Source organism: Sardina pilchardus, chromosome 3 (genome assembly GCF_963854185.1).
Source record: "Sardina pilchardus chromosome 3, fSarPil1.1, whole genome shotgun sequence".
Taxonomy (NCBI): domain Eukaryota; kingdom Metazoa; phylum Chordata; class Actinopteri; order Clupeiformes; family Clupeidae; genus Sardina; species Sardina pilchardus.
Window position 1 is genome coordinate 6,788,646 of NC_084996.1, and position 26,541 is coordinate 6,815,186.

The 26,541-nt window shown below is 41.3% G+C and overlaps 1 protein-coding gene across 1 annotated transcript; it reads right to left on the reverse strand.

Annotated features, from left to right (window-relative positions):
• Positions 1–993: 993 nt before the first annotated feature.
• Positions 994–25,948, reverse strand: mgat3a (beta-1,4-mannosyl-glycoprotein 4-beta-N-acetylglucosaminyltransferase a). The gene is made up of 3 exons (XM_062531584.1): positions 25,628–25,948; positions 11,795–12,059; positions 994–4,602 (listed from the first exon to the last, which is right to left on the reverse strand). Exons 1-3 carry the CDS (start codon positions 25,654–25,656, stop codon positions 3,310–3,312), a joined length of 1,587 nt encoding a protein of 528 aa, XP_062387568.1. The 5' UTR covers positions 25,657–25,948; the 3' UTR covers positions 994–3,309.
• Positions 25,949–26,541: the final 593 nt, after the last annotated feature.

Sequence of the window (26,541 nt, forward strand, 5' to 3'; positions counted from 1 at the left end):
TTCTTTACTCCAGGTAACAACAACCAGTGAACTTAATACATATCAATAACACCCACCTTCAGTGTAAGTAGAGTTGAATTCTCCTAACCTGTGGTTCAATTTCTAGTCTGGTTTTCACCATAAGCTCAATCTTTCAAGATTGAACATTAGTCTGGGGAAGCTGCACTTTGATTCTACTGCAAAAGAGGCGTGATCAATGTGCATCGTTCAAATGACTCTGTACGAGCGGGGCTAGTTGGTAAATTAAACTTTTAGGCTATCAAAGCCGGTTGGTAGAATCGCAAACACGTCCTTCTGCATATATGAACTGTTCCAGGGCAAGTTTTTGTTCTGTTTTCAAAGAAAACTTGCCTTAACCAAAACAGAAGCGACAGCGGCTGCTCCTTTCGTTTCGTTGCTGCTTAAGTTTCGTTATTGTTACATCACCGGCCAATAGCGTGCCAGGACTAGAGTATGGCCGTTTCTGATTGGAGCCAAAGATTCTGGCAGTGAAATAGAGAATATAGATCTGCTGGTATCCAGCCTGAGCTGCCGGGCAAAATTCAAATTCCCCGGAATTTCAGGCAGGGTTCACCCAGCCTATTCAATTTCCCTAAGTCCTTATGAATTCATCTTCATAACTGTCTTTGACCTTGAAACATTTTATATCGAGGTCAATGGGAAGTGGATAGAAAATCCAAATGCAGCCATGGCCTTCTTAAAACTACCCACACAATTAATTTTTATATAGGCATTGGCTATTGTATCTTACAGAAATATGAACAAATAAATGTATGCTCTAATACACATGAAGGCTAAATTACAAATCAAATAATCTAATTTATTTGTTAAAATATTACCCTGCGGTTACAGTACAAGCCCGAAGCCCTAACTACTGTAGTAGGCCCTGGCTGCCCCACCCAGTAGGCCACGCACGGCTGCCCCAACTATGCCATTGGTGTAATGCCACTATCACTTTCAGACTAAAAAATATGTCACTATATATAGAGTGAAACTTTTCAACACAACATTTTATTGTCTGTCAAACATACACACTCTCATACAATCCCACAAACAGTCTCACAGTCACAATACCAACATACATACTGTATATAAACAGTAGTATACACAACAAAACATTTTAAAACCTTTTAAATAGTAGAGATTTTACTACTAGCCCCCAAGTATTCCTTCACACATCCACATACATTAATGATAAATGGTTTTCATTTTGAAAATTCAAGAAGAGTCCCTGTTATAGTGTTTCTTTAATTACATTCTGTGACCATGGCTTATATTCCTATAGTGCAAGGCATCCATGTTTCAATTGCTGTTCTGTGCATTTTACAGTAAACATTCAATATGACTACAAGTGTAGGAAATAGCATGTTTCTTTATAGGAAAACTGCAACATTTTGGGAAAGTTTACTTGCTTATTACCTCCGCCAAGGAGGTTGTTTTCACCAGGGACCGGCGTCTGTCTGTTTGTCTGTCGTTCTGCCTGTCTGTCTGTCTGTTAGCAAGATAACTCAAAAAGTAATGGCTGGCGTTCATGGTTTTTGCTGGTGTAATGGCATGGTATGGCCAGTGGCGCTCTGAATAGTTTAGGTTAAAATGTATGACAACCAAGGAGGAAGTATTCTAAGCTAATAACAAAACAAAGTTTGTGGCCCACATGGATAAAAACATTTGCACGCTTAAGAATGGCAGAAGCCAAACTAAAGGACTATAAAGAGGTAAAGCAGGCTTTTCATGGACATTATATTGGAGCGCATAACGTTATTTATGAGTTGTATCCTGTTAGCTTACTTAGAGGAACAATACAGGCGGAGGTCTGCGCTCTCTGAGTGCTTTTCTAGTTCACCCAAGAGTTCTTCTAACCATTGTTTGCTGTGGAGCCCTTGTATGAGCATTGTTTGCTGTGGGGCACTTGACAAAAAAAGTAGACAAATGCCCCAAAAAGACAGAGGGCTTGAAAGCTGAACTAAGAGCAACTTACTTCCAGTGGATTATGCTAAGCTAGACATGCTACACCGTTTCAGACAAGGCTATTGCATGTTGACAGGTATGCATCCTCTTAACTCTCCTCAAAATGCTGGTGTGTTCTTTTAAATAGGCAGACAGTGTCCTTTTGGTTTTGATCTATATATTGCTTACTCAAATAGAATGCCCTGCCACTGAATGGCCTCAGGTAAACTATTAAAAACATGCCACACCCCTTTCTATTCATCTGTAACCTGTCTTTGTCCCTACAGTACATCTGTCTATCCCTCTCTGTGCTTTGTAGTGCTATAAAACACAGAAATTATTGCTTTTTCCATCACTTGCTCACCTGTACGCATATGCTCACACATTTGCATATGCATTTATCAGGCCAACCCATCTTCCTTCTTTGTTTGCACAATGACAACTAATGTCAGGGCAACCTCAGCTCCTTAAGTCCAGTATTTCTCGTTACCAGAGAAGGTCAGTCCAGCAGTACTTGGCAATAAGATGCTGTATGGGAAATGGGAATAGGTATGTGAGGTGGGGTGAAGATGGGGCTGGAGGGGTGGGGACAGTGTGTGTGTGTGTGTGTGTGTGTGTGTGTGTGTGTGTGTGTGTGTCTGTGGGTATTCCCTGTGTGTGTGTAGGGGGGGGAGACCCTATTCCCTATAGGCTCCTTCTCCTCACTCACTTAGTCCCTGTATTTCCCTGTTTACAGCTCCTGGCCACTGATTGGGTTTCAAAGCCGCTTCTATGAGACTATCTCTGGTATCATAGCACTACAGGAGCACCGTTGTGCTGGGGATTGAGTCAGGGCCAGCATGGCCCTTTGAGTTTGGCTGCTAGCCATGATTCTCAATTGGCTGGCTGAAAAGGACAAAAAAAAATCGGACACAGCTCACCGGTAGCACAGTGGCTAGAGGTGAAAGACCACACTGGTGGATGGGTGCAGCTCAGAAAGCTGCCAATTGATCTCCAGATGCTGGGCCGATCGGTTACTGAGAAACAGGCCTCGGATTCAGGCCTCTTTGATTCAAGCCTGGGCCTCTTGGCCCCGAAATGGACACAGCGTACGGAACAACCCCTTGCTGTTGTTATAGTGTTCCAGCCTCCATTCTGACTGATTTAGAGTTTAAGCCCTTACACAGAAAAATTGCTAATTACTAAACTACTTTCTGGATATGTGGACCAACCTGAGAATCATTTTCATAACAGCATAGCTTAATCCTTCATTGACTAAGCTGCGAATCAATTTAGCAAAATAAAGAATATTGATACAGGCAGTCAAATCATTCCCCAAATTCCAAAGGCACAGTGCATGATTTTGCCTGTCTGCTCAGTCACTCACTTTTCAGGTTCAGTCTTTGTGTAGAGGTTCCTAAGCAAGTACTCATACTGGTCATAATTGTCCAAAAAGTATTTGGGAGCATACATGTGTTCTTTGGGGTCTGTGGGTGGGTAGTGTCCCACTGACCCATCGAACCAGCCCCCAGTTCTTACCAACTCACGGATGTAGCTGAGCTTGCGTTTCTCCGCAAAGTCGCCCCACCGCGGGAAGTCACCATTTTGCGCCGAGACGAGCTTGTAGTAGATGCCCTCGGGCTTGAAGCACCAGGAACAGTGCCAGCCAGCATAGTGAACCGGACTGCCGATCGACCAGGGTACCAAAATATGGCCAGTGTTGTTTTCGTAGGTGCGGAAACCGGGCATGGAGTAGTACTCACGTCGTCGCAAGTACAGCCCGTTGCCTTTATAAACATCGAAGAGCATCCTGACAGTGCAGCCAAACAACACGTCCAAGGTGCCCAGCTGCTTCCAGAAGAACCCATAGATGGACTTGCGCAGGTGCAGCCCGAACGGTTCCGTCCAGCCGTCGAAGAGCTTGAGGAAGACAATGCCCTCCCACACTGGAATCTCGTCTGCGTCGTTGATGATGAAGACGTCGTCCGGCCGCGCACCACGCACGCGGGACAGGCCATTCTTCGAGAGGTACGTGCGCAGGTAGTCGTCAGCGATCCAACCGTTCTGCTTGCCGCCCTTGGGGAAATGGTCAAGGAAGATGTAGAGTATCTTATGCCGCACGTAGTCAAAGGTTCCGTTCATCAGATGCTCAAAGAACAGCAGATTCCGGGGAGTGCCGTATGCAGTGAAGTTGGACTCACAGACCAGGAAGACGTCCACCACATCAACCAGCTCGCGGAAGCGGGCGTGGAGCAGATCGATCTCGTGGTTGATGTTGATGGCGTTGATGATTCGACGTGGCACTTCTCGTGGCACCAATCTGCTCTTTGTGGGCAGGTTCGAATGCTGAACCACAGTTGGGACTCCACAGTGGTCGCCGTGCCAACCTTGAAGACATCTGCACTTCACTAACCTTTTAACAACAGATGAATTCTGTGCAGGATCAGTAGATTGCACACTGAGAAGAGCTCGCTGGTTTGTATTGATTTCCTTGGGTTGGTTCTCTACTAAACTTTCCTTGGTGGATAGTTTTGTTCCTTTCCGGAAGCACATTCCCCCAGATCTGGTCCTCACAAAGTAACTTGTGGTGTCATCTTGGAGTTGGAAAGTGTGAAGGTGAAGATCACCCATGGGCCCAGGTGGTTTTGGAGGCAATGGTTTATACATCGCCAAATCCTGTTAAACGTAAGAGAGATAAGAGTTAATTCACATGAGACCATTTTCAGCTAAACACAGCAATATGTTTGTAGCCTTGTACCGTGTCCGTGTGTTCTACTTGATATGCACACTACTACATGTTGTTCTTGCTTCAGGCCTGGTGTCTATGTAAGACCTATCTATGTGCCACTATGCACACTAGATGGGGCGAGACAACATCCGCTCCTTTCCCAGTTACCAATGGGGTTAGACAAGGTGAAATATTGTCGCCTGTCCACTTTTTACAGCTACAGTAAAGCTAGATAAGATAAGGGTGGCATACAATGACATACACAATCCCAGTGTCCAAGATGGACGTGTGCTAGCCATTTGTTTGTAATGTCCCCCACATTTCATGCTATGCTAAGGAATTTTATGTACTGATTAATAGAGTCTGTAAATAAAGTTATATATGAAGACTTTAGATGCAGAAGCCACACATAGTATACGTTAATCAAATGATTTAGCTTCAAAACCTAAAATACCAGTTAAATACCACTCTTCTTGGTCTGAAAGATCGATTTGTTGGCAAAAACCTACAAGAGCCTGATGAAAAATGCTTTGTCAGTTGTCAGACTGATTTGGAGGGTTTTGCATCTAAATGAATATACTATATGTACATACTGTGGAAATGGACATCACACAGCAATAAACACAGCTTTTATGATTGCTACCATAAAGTTGGCCTTCCTGGACTGTTGGAAATGGAAATGTAGTCACAAAGATACAGTAAGATTATGGGACCACACAGGTTAACCATTTACATCTAGCGACAATTAAATCACTATGCCGACCACACAGTAACTCCTGTATTTCATTTAAACGAACATGCCACAGTTTTATATATATAAAAAATGTCCCTTAGAGTTAGATAAGTGAGCAAAAACATTTTTGTCTCTGTGCATGCATTGTCTTAGGCCGGCAGGGCCCCCACTAGCTTAGCTTAGTTTAGCATAGTGAATGGAATCACAGATTTGAAGTGGCGAGACTATATTGGGGCAAAGCACAGGTGAAGCACTGTGATTCTGTTGTGGCAAGTGAGACGAGGTACTCATGTGTTGTGTGATATCACTGCCTAGGCCCAATAGAGTCCTACTGTAAGTCAATACCTGCCTAGGAAATCGCCTACTTTCTGATATGACTGGCTGTTGTGCTGAAATGTCAAAAATTTTTCACCAGAATCAAATACCTTTCCTCAACACTGACTGAGACAACTACCCATTGTGGCACATAAACAGTATAAAAAAACATTATAAACACATGAATGTGTATCAAGGCTTTTAACAAAATTCTGTCTCAAATAAGAAATCTTAAAGGCCAGTTCAAACACAAGATCCGCGACGAGACGAGCTGCAACATTCTAAAAACCAGCAACTTTCTGCAACAAGGGTTTCTAAAACTGGGGCGTTTAGACCACTGCAACGACATTAAAACGGCAACAATGATACCATAACAACAGTCTAGGCGTGAGGACAAGATAGAAGTTTTTAGCCAACGTCACAATAGCTCAGCGCAAAAGTGTTCTAAAACTCTGCAACTAAGATTCGACGGCTTAAAACTCCTTGCAACTGCTTGCAACTTTTGATTAACACCGCCGCAACTGCTCTCCGCAACCGTCTCAGACCGTCGCGAATCTTCAGTTTGAACTGGCCTTTAAATGATTGAAAAGGGCATGACCCCAAATCATGGACGATCCAGTAGTCACACTTTTTGGGTCCCCAAAAAGAGGACATATCTGGGGGGAAAAGAGGATGTCTGGTCATCCTGACTTCAAGGTCACCAATGGGCTCTCTATATGTGGTAATGCTGTCAATTGAGTATAGCAGAAGAATGTATCTGTTGTGTCCACAGTTGGACCGTATTTGGTTATCAATCTAAAAATGTTGTGTGCAAGCAGATTGAGACATGGTACTTTTGGTATTGTTTTCACTGTCTTCTGTTTTGTGTTCTTATTTTGGAATTTTTGTTCATTACAACTCAACCACATACTGTATTTTAACACTTTCTGGAACTAACGGACCTAGGTTACACTTTACTTGAAGGTATCTACAAAAGAATGACATGGCACTGTAATGAACGTGCCATCGAGTTTGTGACATTACACTTCTGCCATTAAGTGTCAATCAAGTGTTTCATCAAGTGTCAATTAAATGTTTTTATCATGACAAGTTAGGGTTAGGGTTGGGGTTTGAGAGAAAGTGGAAGCATTGTGTCCAGTATTCCAATATGTGGTTTAATGTTCAGTATTTCTCACTAGTACAGTAGGTTACTTTGACATTAAAAGTATGCTCCTGCGTTGTGACCCTGTATGATATCTGTACTGTTCCTAAACATGGAAGGCGATAGGGTTGATATTGTTTATTGTTTATTGTTTATTGTTATTTGTGGATCCCCATTAGTTGACGCAGAAGCGGCCGACTAGTCTTCCTGGGGTCCAATTAAAATCAGAGCATAAAAATAATAGATTATCAATCACATATTGTACATTCAAATACATCCATAGTCACAGTGACATTAGATCACAAAATAAAAACTCAATTCAATACAGTGAGTGGGAGTCTAGAGTTCATAACTAACATGCATAAAAATATGATTTAATTAGCCAGATTGAATTCTTTCTGTCCAGTTACAACACGAGTTTGCAAAGGGAGTGAATTCCATAAAGACAAGGATCTATAGAAGGCTGTTTTCTTCATTGCATTCGATCTACAGTGAGGAAGTAAAACTTGTCCTGCTATTGCAGATCTAGTCCCATATGAATGAGCATCAGAGCAGAAACCTATTTCATTAGATAGAGTTCTAGGAACACGAGTGGAAATCACATTCTTAATAAATATCAAAGACCTAATGGATAACCTATCAAGAACTTTAGGCCACTTCAGATCAGAGTGCATTCTGTCAACATTAGATCTGTAAGGTCTATCAAGAGCAAGTCTCGCAGCCCTGTTTTGTACAATTTGGAGTTTGTTTAAGTCAATCTTCGAGACAGAGGCCCAGATTATAGAGCAGTAGTCAAGATGACATACAGTAAGACTAATGTTTGAACAACCTGTCTCCGTAGATTAGCTGGTAAATACAGATGGCACATTTCTGGACTGTAGCAATGCTTCTACTCATCTTGGCAGCTATCTGCCTAACGTGATGAGTCCAGTTTAGATTGTTACAAATGGTCAGTCCTAGAAGCTTTAACTTACTCTCCTGCTTGACTGGTTGACCAGAAATCTGCAGATCAAGCCTAGGCTCACTGGCCGTGATCCAAAGACAATGCTCAAGGTTTTTGATAAGTTTAAAACAAGTCTATTTGCTGTGACCCACTTAACTACTGCATTCAGATCCTGTGACAGAACAGATTTAAGTTTACAGCATGTGGATGCAGAATGATACAGTGTAGAATCATCAGCATATAAAACCATTGTGGATTCTTGAATAACAAGAGGTAGGTCATTTGAAAAAATTGAAAATAAAAGCGGACCCAAACAACTTCCTTGAGGCAAGCCACAGTGAGTGGTAATGCTATCGGACATAGTACCATTAAAAAAACCCTGTTGAGTTCTGAATGATAAGTAACTCTCAAACCAAGAGATTGCCATAGGTCCAAAACCATAGTGTGTAAGTTTATCAATCAACAACTTATGGTCAATAAGGTCAAAAGCGGCACTGAAGTCCAACATGACAGCACCAGATAACAATGAATTGTCAGTCCCCCTTAACCAATCATCTGTCATTTTTACCAAGGCTGTGCAGGTGGAATGACCCTTTCTGTAGGCATGTTGTGCATTACTTATCAAATCATTTTTAGACATATAATCATGGATTTGGTTATATACAATTCTTTCTAAAATTTTACTCAGAACAGGTAGGATTGTTATAGGTCTACAGTTAGGACCACTGAAAGTAGATTTTAGGTCTTTTGGTATAGGAACAAGTTTTCCTTCCTTCCATCGTTTGGGACAGGTTCCATTTGATAGACAAGAATTAAATATATGACAGACAGGAAGAGCTATATAATCAACAGCTATTCTAAATAATTTACCATCAATATTATCTGTACCAGCAGAGTTGTCTCTATCAATGGACCTTAAGAGTGTTTCAACCTCCTTGATTTCAACCAAGTTGAACTCAAAAGTACAGTACAATGTTTGCCTCTCATTATGATATCATCAATGAGCCTACATGATTCATTGTTTACATTTGTACATAAGCCCCCCCTTAATTTTCCCACAATTTCCACAAAATAATTATTAAGGTAATTCGACATATCCCCAGGCTTAGAAATAAATACACCATTATCAGTTTCAATAAAGGATGCTGACGTATTAGTACTCTTCCCCATAATGTCATTCATCACCTTCCATAATTTCTTGCTATCATGTTGGGCTCTATCAATCCTTTGCCGATAAAAATCTTTCTTTTTTACTCTGTTCACTTTCGTGACTTGATTTCTAATTTTACAATATGCTCTTTTATCATTAACTGAACCAGAGGCAATATAACATCTTTTAACCTCATCTCTTGATGTCATTAATTTCTTTAACTCATTGTCAATCCAGGGAGCTCCATTAGGCTTGACGGTGAATTTCCGAAGTGGTGCATGTTTGTTTACAATAGGTGTAAACAAATCCATGAAAATACTTAAAGATTTTTCAGCATCATGTTCATCACAAACTTTAGACCATTGAGCATACTTAATATCTTCTAAAAAAGCTTCGTCACTGAAATTCTTATAAGACCTAGCACAAATTATCTTTGATTTTGCTTTTGGGATTTTTGACCTTCTGGATACAGCAATCAAGTCATGGTCACTGAAGCCAACTGGCAACAACAATACCTTGGAACATATGTCTGGCACATTTGTATAAATATGATCTATACAGGAGGATGAATGAACTCCGTCTCTATATAGAACATTCCTAGTAGGTACAGAAACTATTTGACTCAGATGACAAGTATTGGTCATAAAAAGCAATCTTTTCTTCATAGAGCAGCCATCTTCAAGCCAGTTCACATTAAAATCACCTAGACAGTACATTTCTCTATTTTCATCTGCAACTCTGTCAAACATGTCACAAATTACATTAAGATATTCTATTCTAGAGTTGGGTGGTTTATAGCAACAACCAATCAGTATTGGGCTGGTTTGGGGTAAATGCACCTGCAACCACAACGCCTCAATGTTGTCGTTCATCAAATCAGATCTTAGTTTTACTGGTATATTATGTTTCACGTAAATTGCCACACCCCCACCAAATCTATTTCTGTCTTTTCTGAACATGGAAAAACCTTCAATTGATACCAATGAATCATCAAATGTGCTATCCAGATGAGTTTCAGTTATAGCCATGACATGAATTCCACTGTCCATTAGAGCTGAAAGTTCATGTGTTTTATTCCTCAAGCTGCAGATGTTTAAATGAGCCAATGCCAGGCCCTTAGGAAGATCCAGCTTGGAGCAAGACCCATTAATGCTTGAACTAGCCATTAAAGTCAAGCATGCCAATACACAGGCTTACTGGAATTATGACATTAAAATAACCAGGGAGTAATGCTGGAGTCTCTGAACAGTTGGTTATTGATGTATAATTTGTCAACTACCAGGGCAACGTGTCTGTTTTGGTTCCGATGTTCTTTCATGATTGGGAACAATACTTTACGCCTGTCATGTATCTCAGGAGGGAATTGGTCATTCATGCCAAAGGTGGTGTTCCTCAGCTCTCTGCCCCTCCTCTTGACAAGCTCCTTATGCTGATAGTATTCGAAATGAGCCAGTATTACACGGGGTCTGTCCTTTGAGGTTCTACCCATTCTGTGCACATGTGAGAATGTAATATCCTGAACCGTTTCACTAGGCATGTTAAGCTGGTATATCACTTATAGTTGTCTGATTTGCGTCAACAGCCATTGATTATGGTAGACTACATGTATGTCTCCTGACTTTGCCACTGTTGATTATCTATCTTTTGCTATAGAATACAGTATACTTAAACCCTAACTATTGTGTCCTTGTCTAGTAAGACCAGCTGATGGATCTTTAGAGTGAAGGCATGCTGTCTTTCCCTTGATGCTCATCATCATTGTAAATAAAACCCTGTTCCTGATTTTTCTTACCATTGGTCTGACTGGGTCTTCATTCATCTGTGGTATCAAAATTACCATCAGGTTAGGGATAGGGATAGGGTTAAGGTTCATGTGACATGGCAGTGAAATGTCACTCTTACTGTAGATACATTCAAGTAAAGTGTTAACACCAACTATTTTTGATATTTTTGGGATGTCAATATATATTTTTTAATGTATATGAACTTATTTGCATGCGTATATTTTCTATGAACTACGTACGGGCTGCTGCAGAATGTCAAATAGCATCAGTGCTTGAACTACTACTCCACTACTGTGTTGGCTCTTAAACAAAGCAATGGTCACGTTTCATGTATTTTCAGTTCTGTGAAATAGGCATGTGGTATAGGCAATAGGCAGTGACGACGAAACAGAGGAAGCCAGCATTGCCACTCAGAGTTTTGCCTCCTGCCACCTGGAAGAAGGTGTATATTTTTTAAAGCAGGCCATCTAACAAATACTTAAAATAATCGAAGGAGGGGCGGGACGGTCAAGCTCTATTGGCATCGTTCAAATCATGACTTCGCACGATCCGGTGCATCTTTTGGATAAGCTAGTTTGTGATTGGAGTCAAAGGTTCTGGCAGGGAACAGAGGAGATAGATGTGCAGGTTTCCAGCCTGAGCTGCTGGGCGAAATCCAAATTCGCCGGCAGGTCAGGCAGGGTTCACCCGGCCTAATGTTTACATTCACTGCATTTCAATGGTTCTGTACCTGCACTCTGCTAAATGACAATACATTTGAATCTAACCAAATCTAATCTAGTTCAGACTCTTTACAATGTTCCATGAGGGTATATGATTTTACAGGTTGTACTGTGGTTTATTTATGTCATGTTTTATGTTGATTGAGTGTGCTTGTGCTGACTTGTACAGACTATCCAATCCAATCCAGTGTGTTTCTCACTTCCTCCTCGATCTGTGTGTGTGTGTGTGTGTGACGTGTGTGTGTGTGTACACACGTGTGTGTACGTGCGTGTGCGCCTGTGTGTGTGTGTGTGTGTGTGTGTGGAAAGGGAACATTGCAGACTATCCAATCCAATCCAGTGTGTTTCTCACCTCCTCCTCTGTGTCATCCTTCTCGGCATTCGGCCTCCACACCATAAAGCTCTGACCTTGACCCCCCAATTTAGAGATGCTCAGTCCTCCAACCAAGTTCTTTTCCCAGATGATGTTGCCCAGAGCAGCCAAGTGCTTTGCCTGGGAGCTGGACAGCTCTTTGAACAGAGAGATGTGGTGAAGGGTCTTGTAGAAGTGCAGGAAGGACACCACGCACAGACCCGCAGAGAGGAGCAGCAGCACCTTGACGCGTCGTACTTTCATCCTGCACATCAAAGGAAAACGAGCCAACAAAGTTGTGATGACCATTAGTTTTGACTCTCACACACCTCTTGACCACCGAGTTGACTTCTAAACATACTATTTAGGGGGGGAAACACAAGGTAACATATAGCAATAAAGTGGTCATTCACAGTAACATGGTAACATCATAAATATTATGATTCTTCCTCCAAGGCCTCCCTTGTTGTGGTAACAAAACACTTTCACACACTCTCTTCTAAAACATTTTATGTTTTTCTGTCCTGCACATGTAGGTGAACAAAACACAGAACTTTGGTGCCAAATTAGGTTTTCTCAAGAAAGCATGTCTGTCTGTTTCAAACAGCACCTTATAGGTGAAATAGCAAACCCAGATAGGGTCCCTATTAACTTTCAATCTTATGACCCAGACATTATATCATTGTATTACATTTGATTTATTAGTATTGTTATCATTACTCATGACATGGTTATGTGCATGGTCACATTTTGGTGTTGCCTTCTTTAGCGTTGAATTTAGCAATGATGGTAATAAAGATGAGTACTTCCTTGACTTCAAATGATACTCTGTGAGGTATCTAATTTACATTTAGAAAATCGTAAAAGAAACAACTGGAAAAGCACCCAGAGAGCGCAAATATCCACCAAGTGAAAACATAACCGCCTCCTGGATCCAGACGGTGATACGGATCACTCCCTAACTTCAATCGTTTCTTCTTTGAGTCATTTCAGACCTTCCCTGAAATCCATCCATAACTTTTTGAATGAACCGGACCGAGAGGAAGGACAACCACGCCAGAACTGACTTGGACACAATGGGACCCCCCCCCTGGTTTTGGACTGAGCTGGCTGACCACCTGAGACAATCGTTTCTTAAAAGCAAGCAAACAAACATACGTACTTCCACGGGCCTGTGGGAAAATACTGCACAACAAAAAAGGGATCGTGTGTAGCATCTCTGTGAGCGGGTACAAGAAGAGGAAGAAACATGAAAAAAAACACAACACAAAAACTCATGAACAACCCTGTAGAAACACAAGACAAAAGCAAAAAAAAAGACCAAAATAAATAAAACCAGATGAAAACATAACCTCCTTGGCAGAGGTAACTAGATACACAAAAACGTTGCGTAGATTGCGTAGATTACGAAAAAATAAGATCTTATACTGTCATCAGATCCGCTCATCATTCCCTGATGTCTGTGATGGCACTACAATGTCAAGTGTCTGTCTATATTACAGTATATAAATGGAAACAACCCATATAAAGGAACTGAGGAAAACAGCACTGTCATCCAGCACTATCTGTTGAAGACTAAAGAACAGTTACAGATCTAACTAGTATGGCTTAAGCTCAATCCATTGGCAGCCTGCCAGACCAATGACCCAAAGGACAATATATCCTACAGAGTTCTCTCTGACGCACACAATGCAGCAAAAACAAAACATCCTGATTGCTCACAGAATACAGAAAGACATTCTGACAGATCACTTTGGAAACTGGCCATCCGGGAACTTTGCTTGAAGCAACCACTATTTTATTGAATGGAAGTGATCCATATACAATGAAAAGGGGTGTGCTGATGTGACTTTGCAACAGTGAATGCTAACATAGATCACACCCACATTGTTAAAGTAAGTAAGTAAGTAAGTAAAATTTATTTATAAAGCACATTTACACACAGCATAAGCTGACCAAAGTGCTGTACAGTGAAAGACTAAAAAGGACACAAAATAATACAAAGTAATATAAAGAACATTTGCTAAAACATATATGAAATAATAACATTCAAGACAGGACAGGGCACACAGCACAGAACATATGGAGAAGAAACAGAAAGTACAGGATTAGGGAACAGGAAAGGCCAGGGAGTACAGGTGGGTTTTTAGCCTGGATTTGAAGGCAGAGATGGAGGGGGCGGATCTAATATCCAGGGGGAGCTGGTTCCACAGACGTGGGGCAGCAACAGCAAAGGCTCTGTCACCCCGCTGTTTGAGCCGTGAGCGCGGCACATGTAAGAGCCCTTTGTTGGTGGATCGAAGGGACCTTTGGGTAGAGTGGAGCTGGACAAGGTTGGTGATGTATGCTGGGGCCAGCCCATTTAGTGCCTTAAAAACAAATAATAAAATTTTAAACTGGACCCTAAAAAGAACTGGGAGCCAGTGTAGGGAGGCTAGAATTGGCATGATGTGCTCACGTCTCCTGGTGCCAGTCAGGAGGCGTGCAGCTGAATTTTGGACCAACTGCAGACGTCTGAGTGAGGATTGGGGGAGACCGAGGTAAAGGGAGTTGCAATAATCCAGCCGTGTTGTTATAAAGGCGTGGATAACTTTCTCAAGGTCTTTGTGACATAGGAAGGATTTGAGGCGGGAGATCATTCTGAGCTGGTAAAAACTATTTTTGACAACAGTGCTGATTTGTTTGTCAAGGCAGAGTTCAGAATCAAGAATGACCCCCAGGTTCCTAGCATGGGATTTGACAGATGGGGTAAGATGACCTAGGTTTTGCTCTACAGTGCATCTTGCCTTGGGAGGACCAAAAATTATGATTTCAGTCTTATCACTGTTCAGCTGGAGGAAGTTGTTGGCCATCCAACTTTTAATGTCTTCAAGACAGACCAAGAGTGATTGTATGGAGTCCCTAGATTTTAGAGGCAAGTACAGCTGAGAGTCATCCGCATAAAGGTGAAAAGAGATGTTGATGTAGATGCTTTCTAATGATGTCACCCAGCGGGAGCATGTACAGGCTGAAGAGCATAGGACCCAAGATGGACCCCTGGGGGACCCCATACGAGACAGGAGCAGATGAGGAGGAGAACTGACCAATGGACACAGAAAATGTCCTATGTGTGAGATAGGAACGGAACCAAAGTAGTGCAGAGTCCCTAATGCCCACCAGATGATCAAGGCGGGTGAGGAGGATGTTGTGATCAACTGTGTCAAAAGCGGCACTATAGATCCAGTAATATCAGAATAGCATTGTCACCTGAATCTAGTGTGAGAAGCAGGTCATTGGTTACCTTAAGCAGGGCTGTTTCAGTGCTATGCAGGGGTCTGAATCCTGACTGGAAAGGTTCTAGTATGTTATGGGTGGCCAGGAAGGGAGTCAGCTGTGACAGAACAGTTTTTTCCAGAACTTTAGAAATAAAGGGAAGCTTAGAGATGGGACGATAATTTTTTAAGCATTTGGCATCAAGGTTGTGTTTTTTAAGCAAGGGTTGGACAACCGCATGCTTAAAACATGCAGGGACAGTGCCAGAGGCAAGGCATGAGTTTAAAATTATCTGAATGGAGGAGCCAATTGTATCAAAGACATCCTTCATAATAGAGGAGGGTATAGCATCATGAGGTGATGTAGTTGGTTTCATGTGGTATAAAGCATTCTAAACTTAATCCTTAACATTGAATATGGTAAGTAAATAAGAGAGTGTTTATTTACAGTGCATTTGTCATGCACACAAGGCGTTTACCACTGATATCATAACACTATCATAACAATTGTCAAATTAGATCATAGGTTGAAAAACTGCTGAAATGTTCACGGGCCATGGTGACTTGTATCAACAGCATATACTGTAGCATGGTGTCATTGAACAGACCAACTTGGTGGTTGTGCTGGTTGACCTATGAATTGATATAATCATTACCTCAAGTAATATCATAAAAACAAGAACAAAAGTCATTCTGATTTGGCTACAACCCAAACAACCCCACTCCTTCCACACACACACACACACACAGAGAGAGAGAGAGAGAGAGAGAGAGAGAGAGAGAGAGAGAGAGAGAGAGAGAGAGAGAGAGAGAGAGAGAGAGAGAGACAGCAACAGAGAGAGACCAACATGGACATACTGTATGTTCTCAATATTCCAACATGGCAGGGAATAGAGGTAGCTGGTATGTGTTAAAGAATTGTGCCTAGACAGCGATTCAGTATGCTGACAATGAAACAGGGAGAGGCAGGAGATATACCGAAAGGTAACAGAAACAGATTTGTCACAGATGTTTGAGTGTGAAGTGGTGTGTGAGGCTGTGTTTTCTGCACGAGGATCAGTCAACCAAAAACACAACGCTGTCTCGTCATCCAGCACTGCCTGTTGCTAAGCCCAAGGGGGCACGAGTGTAGGCTCAGGCTGAGCTGCAGCTGGGCTTATCAGTGTGGAAAATCAGCACACATCTGCAGTCCTCCATGGCCTGCTCTCCGTTCTCTTCCTCTTCCTCTTTCTCTCTCTCTCTTCCTTTCTATCCCCTCTCTATCACTTTATCTCCACCCCGCAACTACAACAAGCTTTAATGGGCGTGAGACTCGTTGTTAAGCTAGAGCGCACAAATGTGTGCTCATAACACATATACCTACAGACAGAACAAATACATACACTTACGAACACATATAATGTGTAGAATGTCGGTGGTAAAGTTTTCCAACTACTGTCGATCAGTTGAACCACAACGCAGACTGTTTCCTGCTGTTATTTTCCACTACACACCCTGCAGTGTACACACCACTGAACAAACCGGTAGCTGAGATCGGGGATGGTAAAAAATAACATTGGTTTTAAATAAAATATCAAATACAGATATTAATTTACAGATACAGATATTAATTTACAAATACAGATATTAATAATCAAAATAAACTAAGATACATTATCCACACCATGAATCAAAATAAAATAGGCTTACTTTGAATATTTAAAGGGAGCATGACATCACTTTGCAAACCTTATATCTGTCTATTTAATCTATCCCTTCATTAGTACACTGACTCTGTTGATCAAGTGGACAGTGTTTTTGAGCAACAGCTTTTTTCTGCGTACAAGAGATGCCATTAGCCTACAAACAGTCAAAAGAACAGCTGCTGACCTACCTTTTAAATTTATCAAAGGCTAGCCTAAGTACTGTGTCAGAGATGCCCTCAAAAAGTCACAACTGAACTTTGAACAAAGTGGAAACAAGTCTCTGACATTGTTCATATGGCCAAATTTCTTGATACTGTATTGTGCAACATTGTTGATCAAGAAGGATCATGACCCTTTTAGTTGTTTTTTTCACTAACTGGGTACAGTGTAAGTGTTAAATTATGTTATATTGACACCAATCATGTTGCTTTATGTGATAGGCTACATGGGGCTTCTTGAGCAATGTTGCAAGGCAACCACACCGGTTCCATGTGTCCTCAAGAAACTGATTATCAAAGTTCTCAAGAAACTTGAGGTTGGTATGAAAGGAAGTGATGTGGTTATGTCAGGAACCTTCACGTTACAAGTTTTGCACTGGATCATCATCCTGAATCTCAATATTCTGATCACAACAACTCTGGACAAATTAGCCAGCTCCAGTCAGCGGCTATATTCATTGTTTAGTTTAGCTTTGTTACGAAAACAACTACAAAATACAAAATACACACCTAAAGTAGGCCTATGTTGATACAAAACATGAAGCCATTTTCTTCAACCCAATAAAATAATAAAATGACAAAATACTATATTTCAAATATATGTATCATCAACAACACTGCCCAAGGCTAGAACACCTCAGAATATTGCATAATATGTAGCCTATAGAATAATGTAAAGAATGCTGGTCATTATCGGGAAAATAAGTACCGACAGGGCGACGCAAAGTGAAGCGGTCTTGTTTCGCCCCGAAGGTACTTATTTTCCATTTAATTACTTTCAAACATTATCCCGCTTATTATGGCTACTAGCCAAAACGAGAAAAGAAACTTAACACAATGTGTCTGTCTTTAGCAATTAGCCTACTTGGCTACCGTTTCGTGGCTTCTGCTAACAAAATAAATAATTTGCCACACAGATAGAACTTGACAGTTTCAGGTGTTGCATGGCAATGTCTTAGGCTACTAGCTGACTTTCACTTTCAATGGAATTCCATTGCAATAAGCGAATGGACTTGTTGTAGAGTGATATGAAAGACCTGTACATTACAAGCACAAACTCCGTTGCCATTGACAGCGGTCATTATTTTTTCAGAGGTCCTCTAGTCGACCAATGACAATGGAGCATTCTACTTGCATTGTGAAGAGCTGTATAATAAGTCTTGATACTGCACTTGAGAATATTGCACATGTGTTGAGATGCAGTAGTACACAGGTACAGGTTGGTAGGACTATGTAAATGAGGCCTTTGAGAAAGGAGCTCGGATCATTCAGCTCTATGACGCCATGCTGAATACACGTTCAGGTCTGGGCCTGACCGTTTTTGAACAGTTCTAGGTCTTAGGTGAGTTTAGCAACTGGGTGTATTTAGCAACAAGTCTGTCTGCCTGGGATGACTGTTAAAGTCAGAGCTGACCTCAAAGAAGACAAAGGAAGAGCATTCAGTACATTCTTTCTGTCTGTGCAGGTGTTTCCTATGTGGTAATAATGCAGAGTGATGTAAACAAATGAGTTCCCATAGCAGCGATACAACTGGGAGTTTGTGAATGATTAAATGTTTGTTCCATGTAAATGCAGATTAATCACTAATCAGTTTATTTAGCGTTCACGCAAACAGATTAGATTTGGGGAGTAGGCGTTGAGACAACTGTCAGTTGCGACCTCACTCGGTGTCGCAATACACTTGTCTCTCACTTCCTCAAGGTATTAGATTCTGCATAGCTTTTTTAATATAAATGCCTGTTCTCTTAATCTGATGCTGTACCTCATAGGGTAAGCGATGATGGATGACATCATGTTTGTTTTATGTTTCCAAAGCAACTTATATTATAATTGAACCAAAGAGTCCTACTTATAACACTTTCAAGCACTTTTAAACACTGGATTTTTTTCTGGTAATGTTTCCTTCTATGTGGGCATAAAGGAATGTGTCCACACCCTCTTGGTGTCATTTATAGAGCCCTGTACAAACATGACTTTGGAAGAACTAGGCTATTTGTGTCCCATTAAAGGTGAAGATCAGGGGTATGATTTGCACAGTGACCAAGTGCAATGGCAAAGACAGCTAAGTTAACTTAACTTAGCTGCTAAATTAACAGCTAAGTTAACTTAACTAGGTGGTGTGACTCTTTTTTTTTTTTTTTTAGCTTATTCCATTTCTTTGAGGCCAGGTGGTATGTTGAGTACCTGAACACACATGGATTAACAAACACTACTGCTCAACCCTGGACGCACTCAATGCGCAAATCAAGTTCCTGCTACTTCCTGGAGCAAGAATACTTCAAGTGTCCGTTTAGTCATGCAACCAGTGTTGCCAGATCTTGTGAGAAAAACAAGCAACCAGGTCTCTGAAAACAAGCCCAAAACGACCCAAACACTAAACAGATGCATTTAGGTGGCGCTCCTGCACAAAAAAAACCTTCAACCTACAACTACAAATATTTTCAAGCGACCCGAAGTTTCTTCTAATAAGCTGACTTGGCAACACTGCATGCAACTTTTTATGACACTAAGAGGCTGTAGACTCATTGCTCTATGTCAACATCTTACAAGGGATAGAAAACAAAGCAGACTAAAGGGATAGTGGCACCAAATATCATGTGATGACCTGGCAAAACGTGTTTGGACAGCCTGGCCGGTTTGACCATGCCTCACTAAAATGCAGGCAAGTGGCAAGGCTAACTGATTGTATCACTATATACCCAGCTGGGCTCAGACAGCTGATGGTCTGTCCTGAGGCAACCTCATACAATCGAGGACCCAAGTCAAAAAATACATGTATGTCTTGATCATACTTATTCCCTAGCTGTTTATGAGAACGGCATCTGCAGTACTGCCTACTTCCACTACAAGGCTTACTATTGCAGCATAATTTAGGATAGTTACTAGCCAAGCATGTACAATTTCAATCTGGACGTAATTTCCCGACTATAAGCCGCGTCTTATACATTGAGTTTTGAAAAAATTCCGCACTGTCCTGCGGCTTATATGCGGGAAATTACTGAACAAGACAGTGCAGGTCACTCTAAAACTTGTCAGGGAGCCCAATATACCTGAAATGTTTTTTATCCTTTTGGATTTTAGACAGTAAATCCTTAGCCTGGAAGCCAGCCCAAATGTAATCCCGGCCACAAATTTTGAGTCTGGGAAATTCGGACTGGCTTTGCACCACTGACAAGCCTCTTTGCCCATCTGAGAATCAGCTGACCAATCAAATCATCCGGGCGGGCTTGATGGACAGATGAGTAATGGTGCCTATTCATTCACATGACCTGCAGAGTGCTTCAGTTGATTTAGTTTACAGCAAAAAGCCTGTTGCTAAAGAAGCTAGATGTTCAGATGGCACTATCATGGCTGCTCTACAAGACATTGACATCGCAATATTTGTCATTTGTCGAGAAGAAGGATGTTTTGAATTGTGTGCAGAGGCATTTTTCCTTCTGTATCGGTTGAAAAACACCACTAATCTCGTCCCAATACTTCAGTTCCAGATTCATTCTCTGACTAAAATCTACATCAGGCCATAAATACAATCCCTCATACTGGCATAGATTCCTCCGTTTGTTTATTGAACCTCTCATTCACTCTTGACAGTTTTTTTTTCTGAATACTTCAACATAACAGTGACTATTGAAGCGAAATTTCTGAAGCTTCAATTTCTGATTTCTGCTTTACACTGAGTTTGAAATTTAATAACACAATTTTAGCAAAACTGTACATTTACACGTTGGTGTCTACTTTTTACATTGTTTTGCCAATTCTCTAGATTTACATTTACTCAGCAATCAGAGCTTGAGCAGTATAAATAAGCCACAGGTAACTAAGCATTAGGCCTGTGCTGGATTCTCTAGTGGTTGTGTTGTTGTTTAGTTCTAATGTCTGAATTGAAGACGGTCAATAAAGCTTGATGGCCAGATCAAGATAGGTGATTAGATTATGATTTATTGTAGATGACAAAATCAATTAATAACAGAACAAAGGCTAAGTCTCGGACAGTAAATCTGCACAGAGTCTAACAGTTGCGATTGCTATTCGAAGCGGTTGCTGATCCGTCTCCGAGTTAATTCCTCATACCAAGCTTGTTATACAAAAACATCAACATAAATCAAGCCAATGTGCAGGTGCCAAACATTGCACAAAACTAACTGACTAGATGGCATGCCCAGACACACAGACCCAACATGCTATCACATTCGGCCCATGTTATCACTGATGTTCCCAAGCTACAAGGCCATGGTGGTAAACAGGCCTGTCCTACTTAATGTCTACATCTAGTCAGGATTTTGGTGTCAGACAAAGTCCTGTACAATGGTGTGCACCTACAAAGCATATTCTACATACAGGAGTGAAATATGAACACACCAGAATACAGTGAGAATACCCCAGAATTCTACAGTCCCTCCTCTTGATCAATTAAAAAACACAGATTTTTGTATAGATATACAACAAACAAACAAACAAACACAGTATTACCATTACTTCTCAAGCACTCTTAAGGAAGAAAAAAGAAAAAAAAACAGTTTGAAAGGAAGAGAACCAGGAGGTGTAAAAGTAGAGGTGGAGAAGGAACAGAACCACGAGGCGAAGAAGTAGAGGTAGAGAATGAATAGAGCCAGGAGGTATAGAAGTGGAGGTAGAGAAGAAGAAGGCATTTGAGGCACCATGAGGCAAGTGCTCCTCTCTAGGCTGTAGTGTAGACTATTACTGTATGTTGTACTGTATGTTACGACGTCCACTCAACCTGATGTCTCAACTTTGTTTCTAGAATTGGGGACATCTTGGAGTTGATTATGTTTTTTTTAAAGAGACCCTATACAACTTTCTGCAGGAGACGATCGCTCCTTGTTTACATCTGGAAGTCTGAGACGAAGAACCACGCTTGGAATTTATATATTCAAATATAGCCTATACATGTATAAATATACACGCTAAAGCTGTCGGGGAAGCTCTGCAGAGAAAATGCAAGTATAAAACGAGCGAAAACGAAAAATGAAACCGAAACCAGAGATGAAATCGCCAATCCTGCATAGTTCCTCTTTAAGGCTCACCTTCTGTTTTTGATTACTTAGTGAATCAATATCTTTCTGTTGTTAAGATATAAAATGCCATCTTCTTCTATTCTCTTATAATATTGTACACTGTGTTATCACTACATTTGCCATGTAAGATGAGCTTTCAGTATGCAAATTGAGATCAGGTGTGCTGTCATGTCATGTGATATGTATTTTAGATGACAGCAACCTTTTTGTATTAGTAAATGCAGTCTGAAGAAGATCAACACGCTTGAAACAATATTAAGCATATCAAATTATTAATGGGAGCAGTATATCTGATGTGAGTCATGCTTTTATATTCTATAAAAATAGCACCTAAGCAATCAGAAGAAATCATGTTTATAAAAATATGCTTGCTAATGTACAAACAGCACTGTTTTATTTGGGCTAGTGCTTTGAGAGGTGCGGAGTTGTCTACCTGTAAGCTTAGCTCCTGGGATTGGATGAAAAGTATTAACAGTGTCCCTTTTTTACAAGACAAAACACACTGATACTGTCAACCCTCACCACACACACATGCACTAACATTCTCTTCTCTCTCTCTCACACACACACACACACACACACACACACACACACACACATACCCAGCCCAGGCCTAAGGCACAACAGGGCTCTTTTCTCTAATTCTCTCCCACTCCCAATTCTCAAATGTCAACTTTTATTCTGATTCCTTGACCATACAATAGCCCTCTTCTGTGAAATAGAGGACACATGCCCTCTCTCTCTCTCTCTCGCCTCTCTCTCTCTCTCTCTCTGTTCGACACACACGCACACAGACTCGAGATATGGCTGTCACCGCACTGCCAACGACAGGAACTTTCTCCTCTCAAAACACACACACACGCACACACACACACGTACACGCACACAAGTTGTTTTACGCTGTTCTCTGATTCCCCTCTCTGTAAGTACAGTATTTCACTGAAAAAGAGGAAGAAAAACCAGCTGACAACAGAGGAGGATTTGTTTTCACCAAGGTTAGTGATGCCTAGACACACATACACACACATGTAGCCATGGGTCGACTGCCTTATCAGGAATTTTCAATTTCATAAAACAGTGATTAGACTATTTAGAACAATTTTCTTGTTTTGTTTTCTTTTTAAGGCCCTGCCATTCAAAATGCAAGATTATGCTGGTTACACTTTACTTGAAGGTATCTACATACAGTAAGAGTGACACTGTCATGAACGTGTCAAAAACATTATAAACAAGTCATAAACGTTTATGACATAGGCCCTAGCACTTCTGTCATTAAGGAACATATACTGTAGTTTATCCTGCAGAGAGGAGTAGAAGGTTAGGAGAAGTATGTAAGTCCAAAGTGGAGAAGATGAAGGACTTAGTGAAGAAGAAGAAGAAGAAGAAGAAGAAGAAGAAGAAGAAGAGGAGGAGGAGAGAGGCGTAGGGGCACACACCCTGTTTGCGTAGTTTATTATGTATTTCAGATATACACAGAAGAGGTGTTAAATTCCGTGTGCTATAAGTAGGGGAATTCCCACAGTGGTCAATTACAACCAAGTGAACACAATAAACAAATCAGTAGAATTTGTGTTTGAAAAAAATATGTTACAATGCATAGAAGTAGTAGTCCTCTAAATTTGTGGTGGGGGGCAGGGGGTGCCATAACAAAATATCACTCCGAGCTGAACACTGATGGATTACTGGTAGCTTGATTTTCAACATCTTAGGGATATAACATGTAAAGAGGACATGAATACCTCTGCTCTAACTGCTATGAACAGTTACATTATGATTTTGTCTGATACAGAGTATCCATTAGCTTAGCTGAAAACAGCTCTCACTGTAAACACTGTAAACAGTGAGCATAGTAAAGAAATACATTTAACCCTCCTGACCCCACCCCTTCCCCACCCAAGGCCTGGGGATTAGATCATCATATAGCACTCTGACACCCATGCAGAAAGATGATAATGACCATCACGACCCCCACAAGGTCTCAATTCCAACAAATCCAGCCCACTGCCTAAAATGAGTTTGACACCGGCTTGAAGCTATATTTAGGCCTATGGAATTTTTATTTCTCTCTGTATCCAGTTGGCTGATTTAAGATAGTGAATTCACATGTCTCTGACCTCTACTAGAGCTACAAAAACTTTAAACATGTCAATATGTATAAATGTGTATGTAGTTATGTATGTGTAAGTCTTGTATGTATGTGAATGGGCTCAAATGTATACACTAACATACATATTGACATGTTTTGAGTTTTGTTAACTAGTAGGTCAAAGCCAGGGGTTACTTGCATATGCTGACATTCTTCACTCTCATTCACCACTAAAACACTAACAGTTTCCTCATAGTGCCAGCTGACATACTCTTAAGCACACAGCTACATTCAAGACGGATATACACAGGTGTTCTGCTCTTGTGAGCAAGTTTCATCCATTTTCATGCACCAAAAACACCCTCTGGACTCACTCACATCACCATCTATGGCCAACCAGTTGAACAGGCCAGTACTTTCAAAAATCTTGGTCTCACCATTGACAATAAGCTTAACTTCAATGAGCATGCCACCATCACACAGAAACGTGCAGAGACTGTATGCCATACGCAAACTAAGATCACTGTCTGTTGCCCCCCATCTCCTTCTGCTACTCTACAAAAGCATCATCCAACCCCTTCTACTCTACTGCTCCCCCTGTTTCTTCACCATACTAAATGTCACCAGCACCAAGAACAAACTCATGAGCACCAAGATAATACAGCTTCAAGCCTCACTGATGCAAATGACACAGCCACCATACGCCTTGCCTGCAACATAGTAAGCAGCTCTGGCTATAGCTGATAAAATATTGTAATGGTGGTTAGAAAGGGAGGGGACTGGTTAGACAAGATAGGAGTTTGTTGGGTGTAGTCACCACTTAACCCCTATATGATTTAAAAAAAAATACATAAACAAATAAAACAACATAAAAATAGTCAACCATGCCGGATCCAAATGGCGTTGCTCTTTTTCAGCGGATCTAAAATTCTGGAATCTGCCCTGTGTGCCAATGAGACGCAGCCGCACCAAGATCTCTGGTGACACGGCCAATGAGACGCAGGCACACCAAGCTCTCAGATGATCTCAAAGTAGGCCTTCACCACAGAGGGTTAAAGCGGAGTTATCAAGGAGCTTTGCTACGCCTACTGCATGCACTCGTCTCCGCCTACTAGTTTGCCAGCGGGCTGTCATTCCAACATTTTACAGGTGCTAAACTTTATAGCTGCAAGGGCACTTTCCAGTCTTGTCACCCGACTGGAGCATATAGTGTTTGAGAGAAGTTCCCTGTAAAAGAGGAATAGACAGGCTACACGCATGTGTATGCGCGCGCGATACACATGCGGATGAAGAGTAGCTGTTGTGTTGTCAAAACTACACTAACTACATTGAATTGTCCCATGAATTAAAAAGTCCGTTTATTTAAACTATGTGTTAGACTAGCCTATAGCCTATGAGCGTTCATGTAGCCTACAATAATTAAACATTATCATGGCTAGCCTATGATTATGGATGTATGTTACTTGTAGTTAAAATTAAAGATGTGCGAGTCAAGTACGGTTTGGATCGATGTTTAAAGCATAAATTAGGGGAAAGCGCAGACAAAAAGTGACCTACCTGCCACATACGTGTAGCCTGACCATCATGACACCAGAGACACATGCCAGAGTGACAACTCCCAGCACTCCTCCGTCGGAACTTTGGTTCAGTGAAATCCCATCCTTGACAACATTTTACACGCTACCATAAATCATAGTAGTCAGTGGCAAGTAGTGGTCCGTTCCTTATTGGTCGTCGACAGTTGCCATAGTGGTCGTTTCTTGGTGTTAAGAGTTGTAGGTACAGTGTATTTCAATGAACACCTTCCACCGACTCCATCATACGCCGCTATGACAGGTAGCCAAAGTCTCATGCCAAAGTCTCATTGTGTCTGTCTGACTCTCCCCCCCCCCCTCTCTCTCTCTCACACACACACGGAAGCATTTGGAGAGCAGCCTATTTTACTGAATTTTCTCTGTCTGCATACACACCAATAGTCTCACCAGACGGAAGGAAACAGATGATGCGTTAAATGAGTCGTTCGGTTATTCGTTGATCATAGATATGACAATGATATGAGAAGAGCTGGAACATGACATTTGAAAAAGCGGCTGCACAGACTAAATAAAAAGTTGTAATCGCTGAATCGAAATTATGTTTAGGCTAATGTGAACATGACATCATCTTGGTGTGATCGATTTTCCTACAAGAAGTGGAAACGGGCTTCGATATTTGTCTGTGTGTGTGCGCGCGTGCATTCGTGCGTGCGTATTGTATGTGAGTGAGCGACGGTGTGTAGCCTACATGTTTGTGGGTCTCTCTGTGTAAGGGAGATTGAGACAAAGATTTTCTTTCCTTTTTTAAATGAATGAAAAAGGAAAGAAAATCTCTCTCTCACACACACACACACACACACGCGCGCACACACACACACACACACACACACACACACACACACACACACACACACACACACACATTCACATAAACTT

Excerpts from the sequence above, each read along its gene's own strand:
- mgat3a (XM_062531584.1), bottom strand. The coding sequence starts at position 25,656 with ATGATGGTCAGGCTACACGTATGTGGCAG. Across the intron at positions 12,060-25,627 it reads AGGCTACACGTATGTGGCAG|GATGAAAGTACGACGCGTCA; the intron begins GTAGGTCACTTT and ends TTTGATGTGCAG. Across the intron at positions 4,603-11,794 it reads AGGATGACACAGAGGAGGAG|GATTTGGCGATGTATAAACC; the intron begins GTGAGAAACACA and ends TACGTTTAACAG.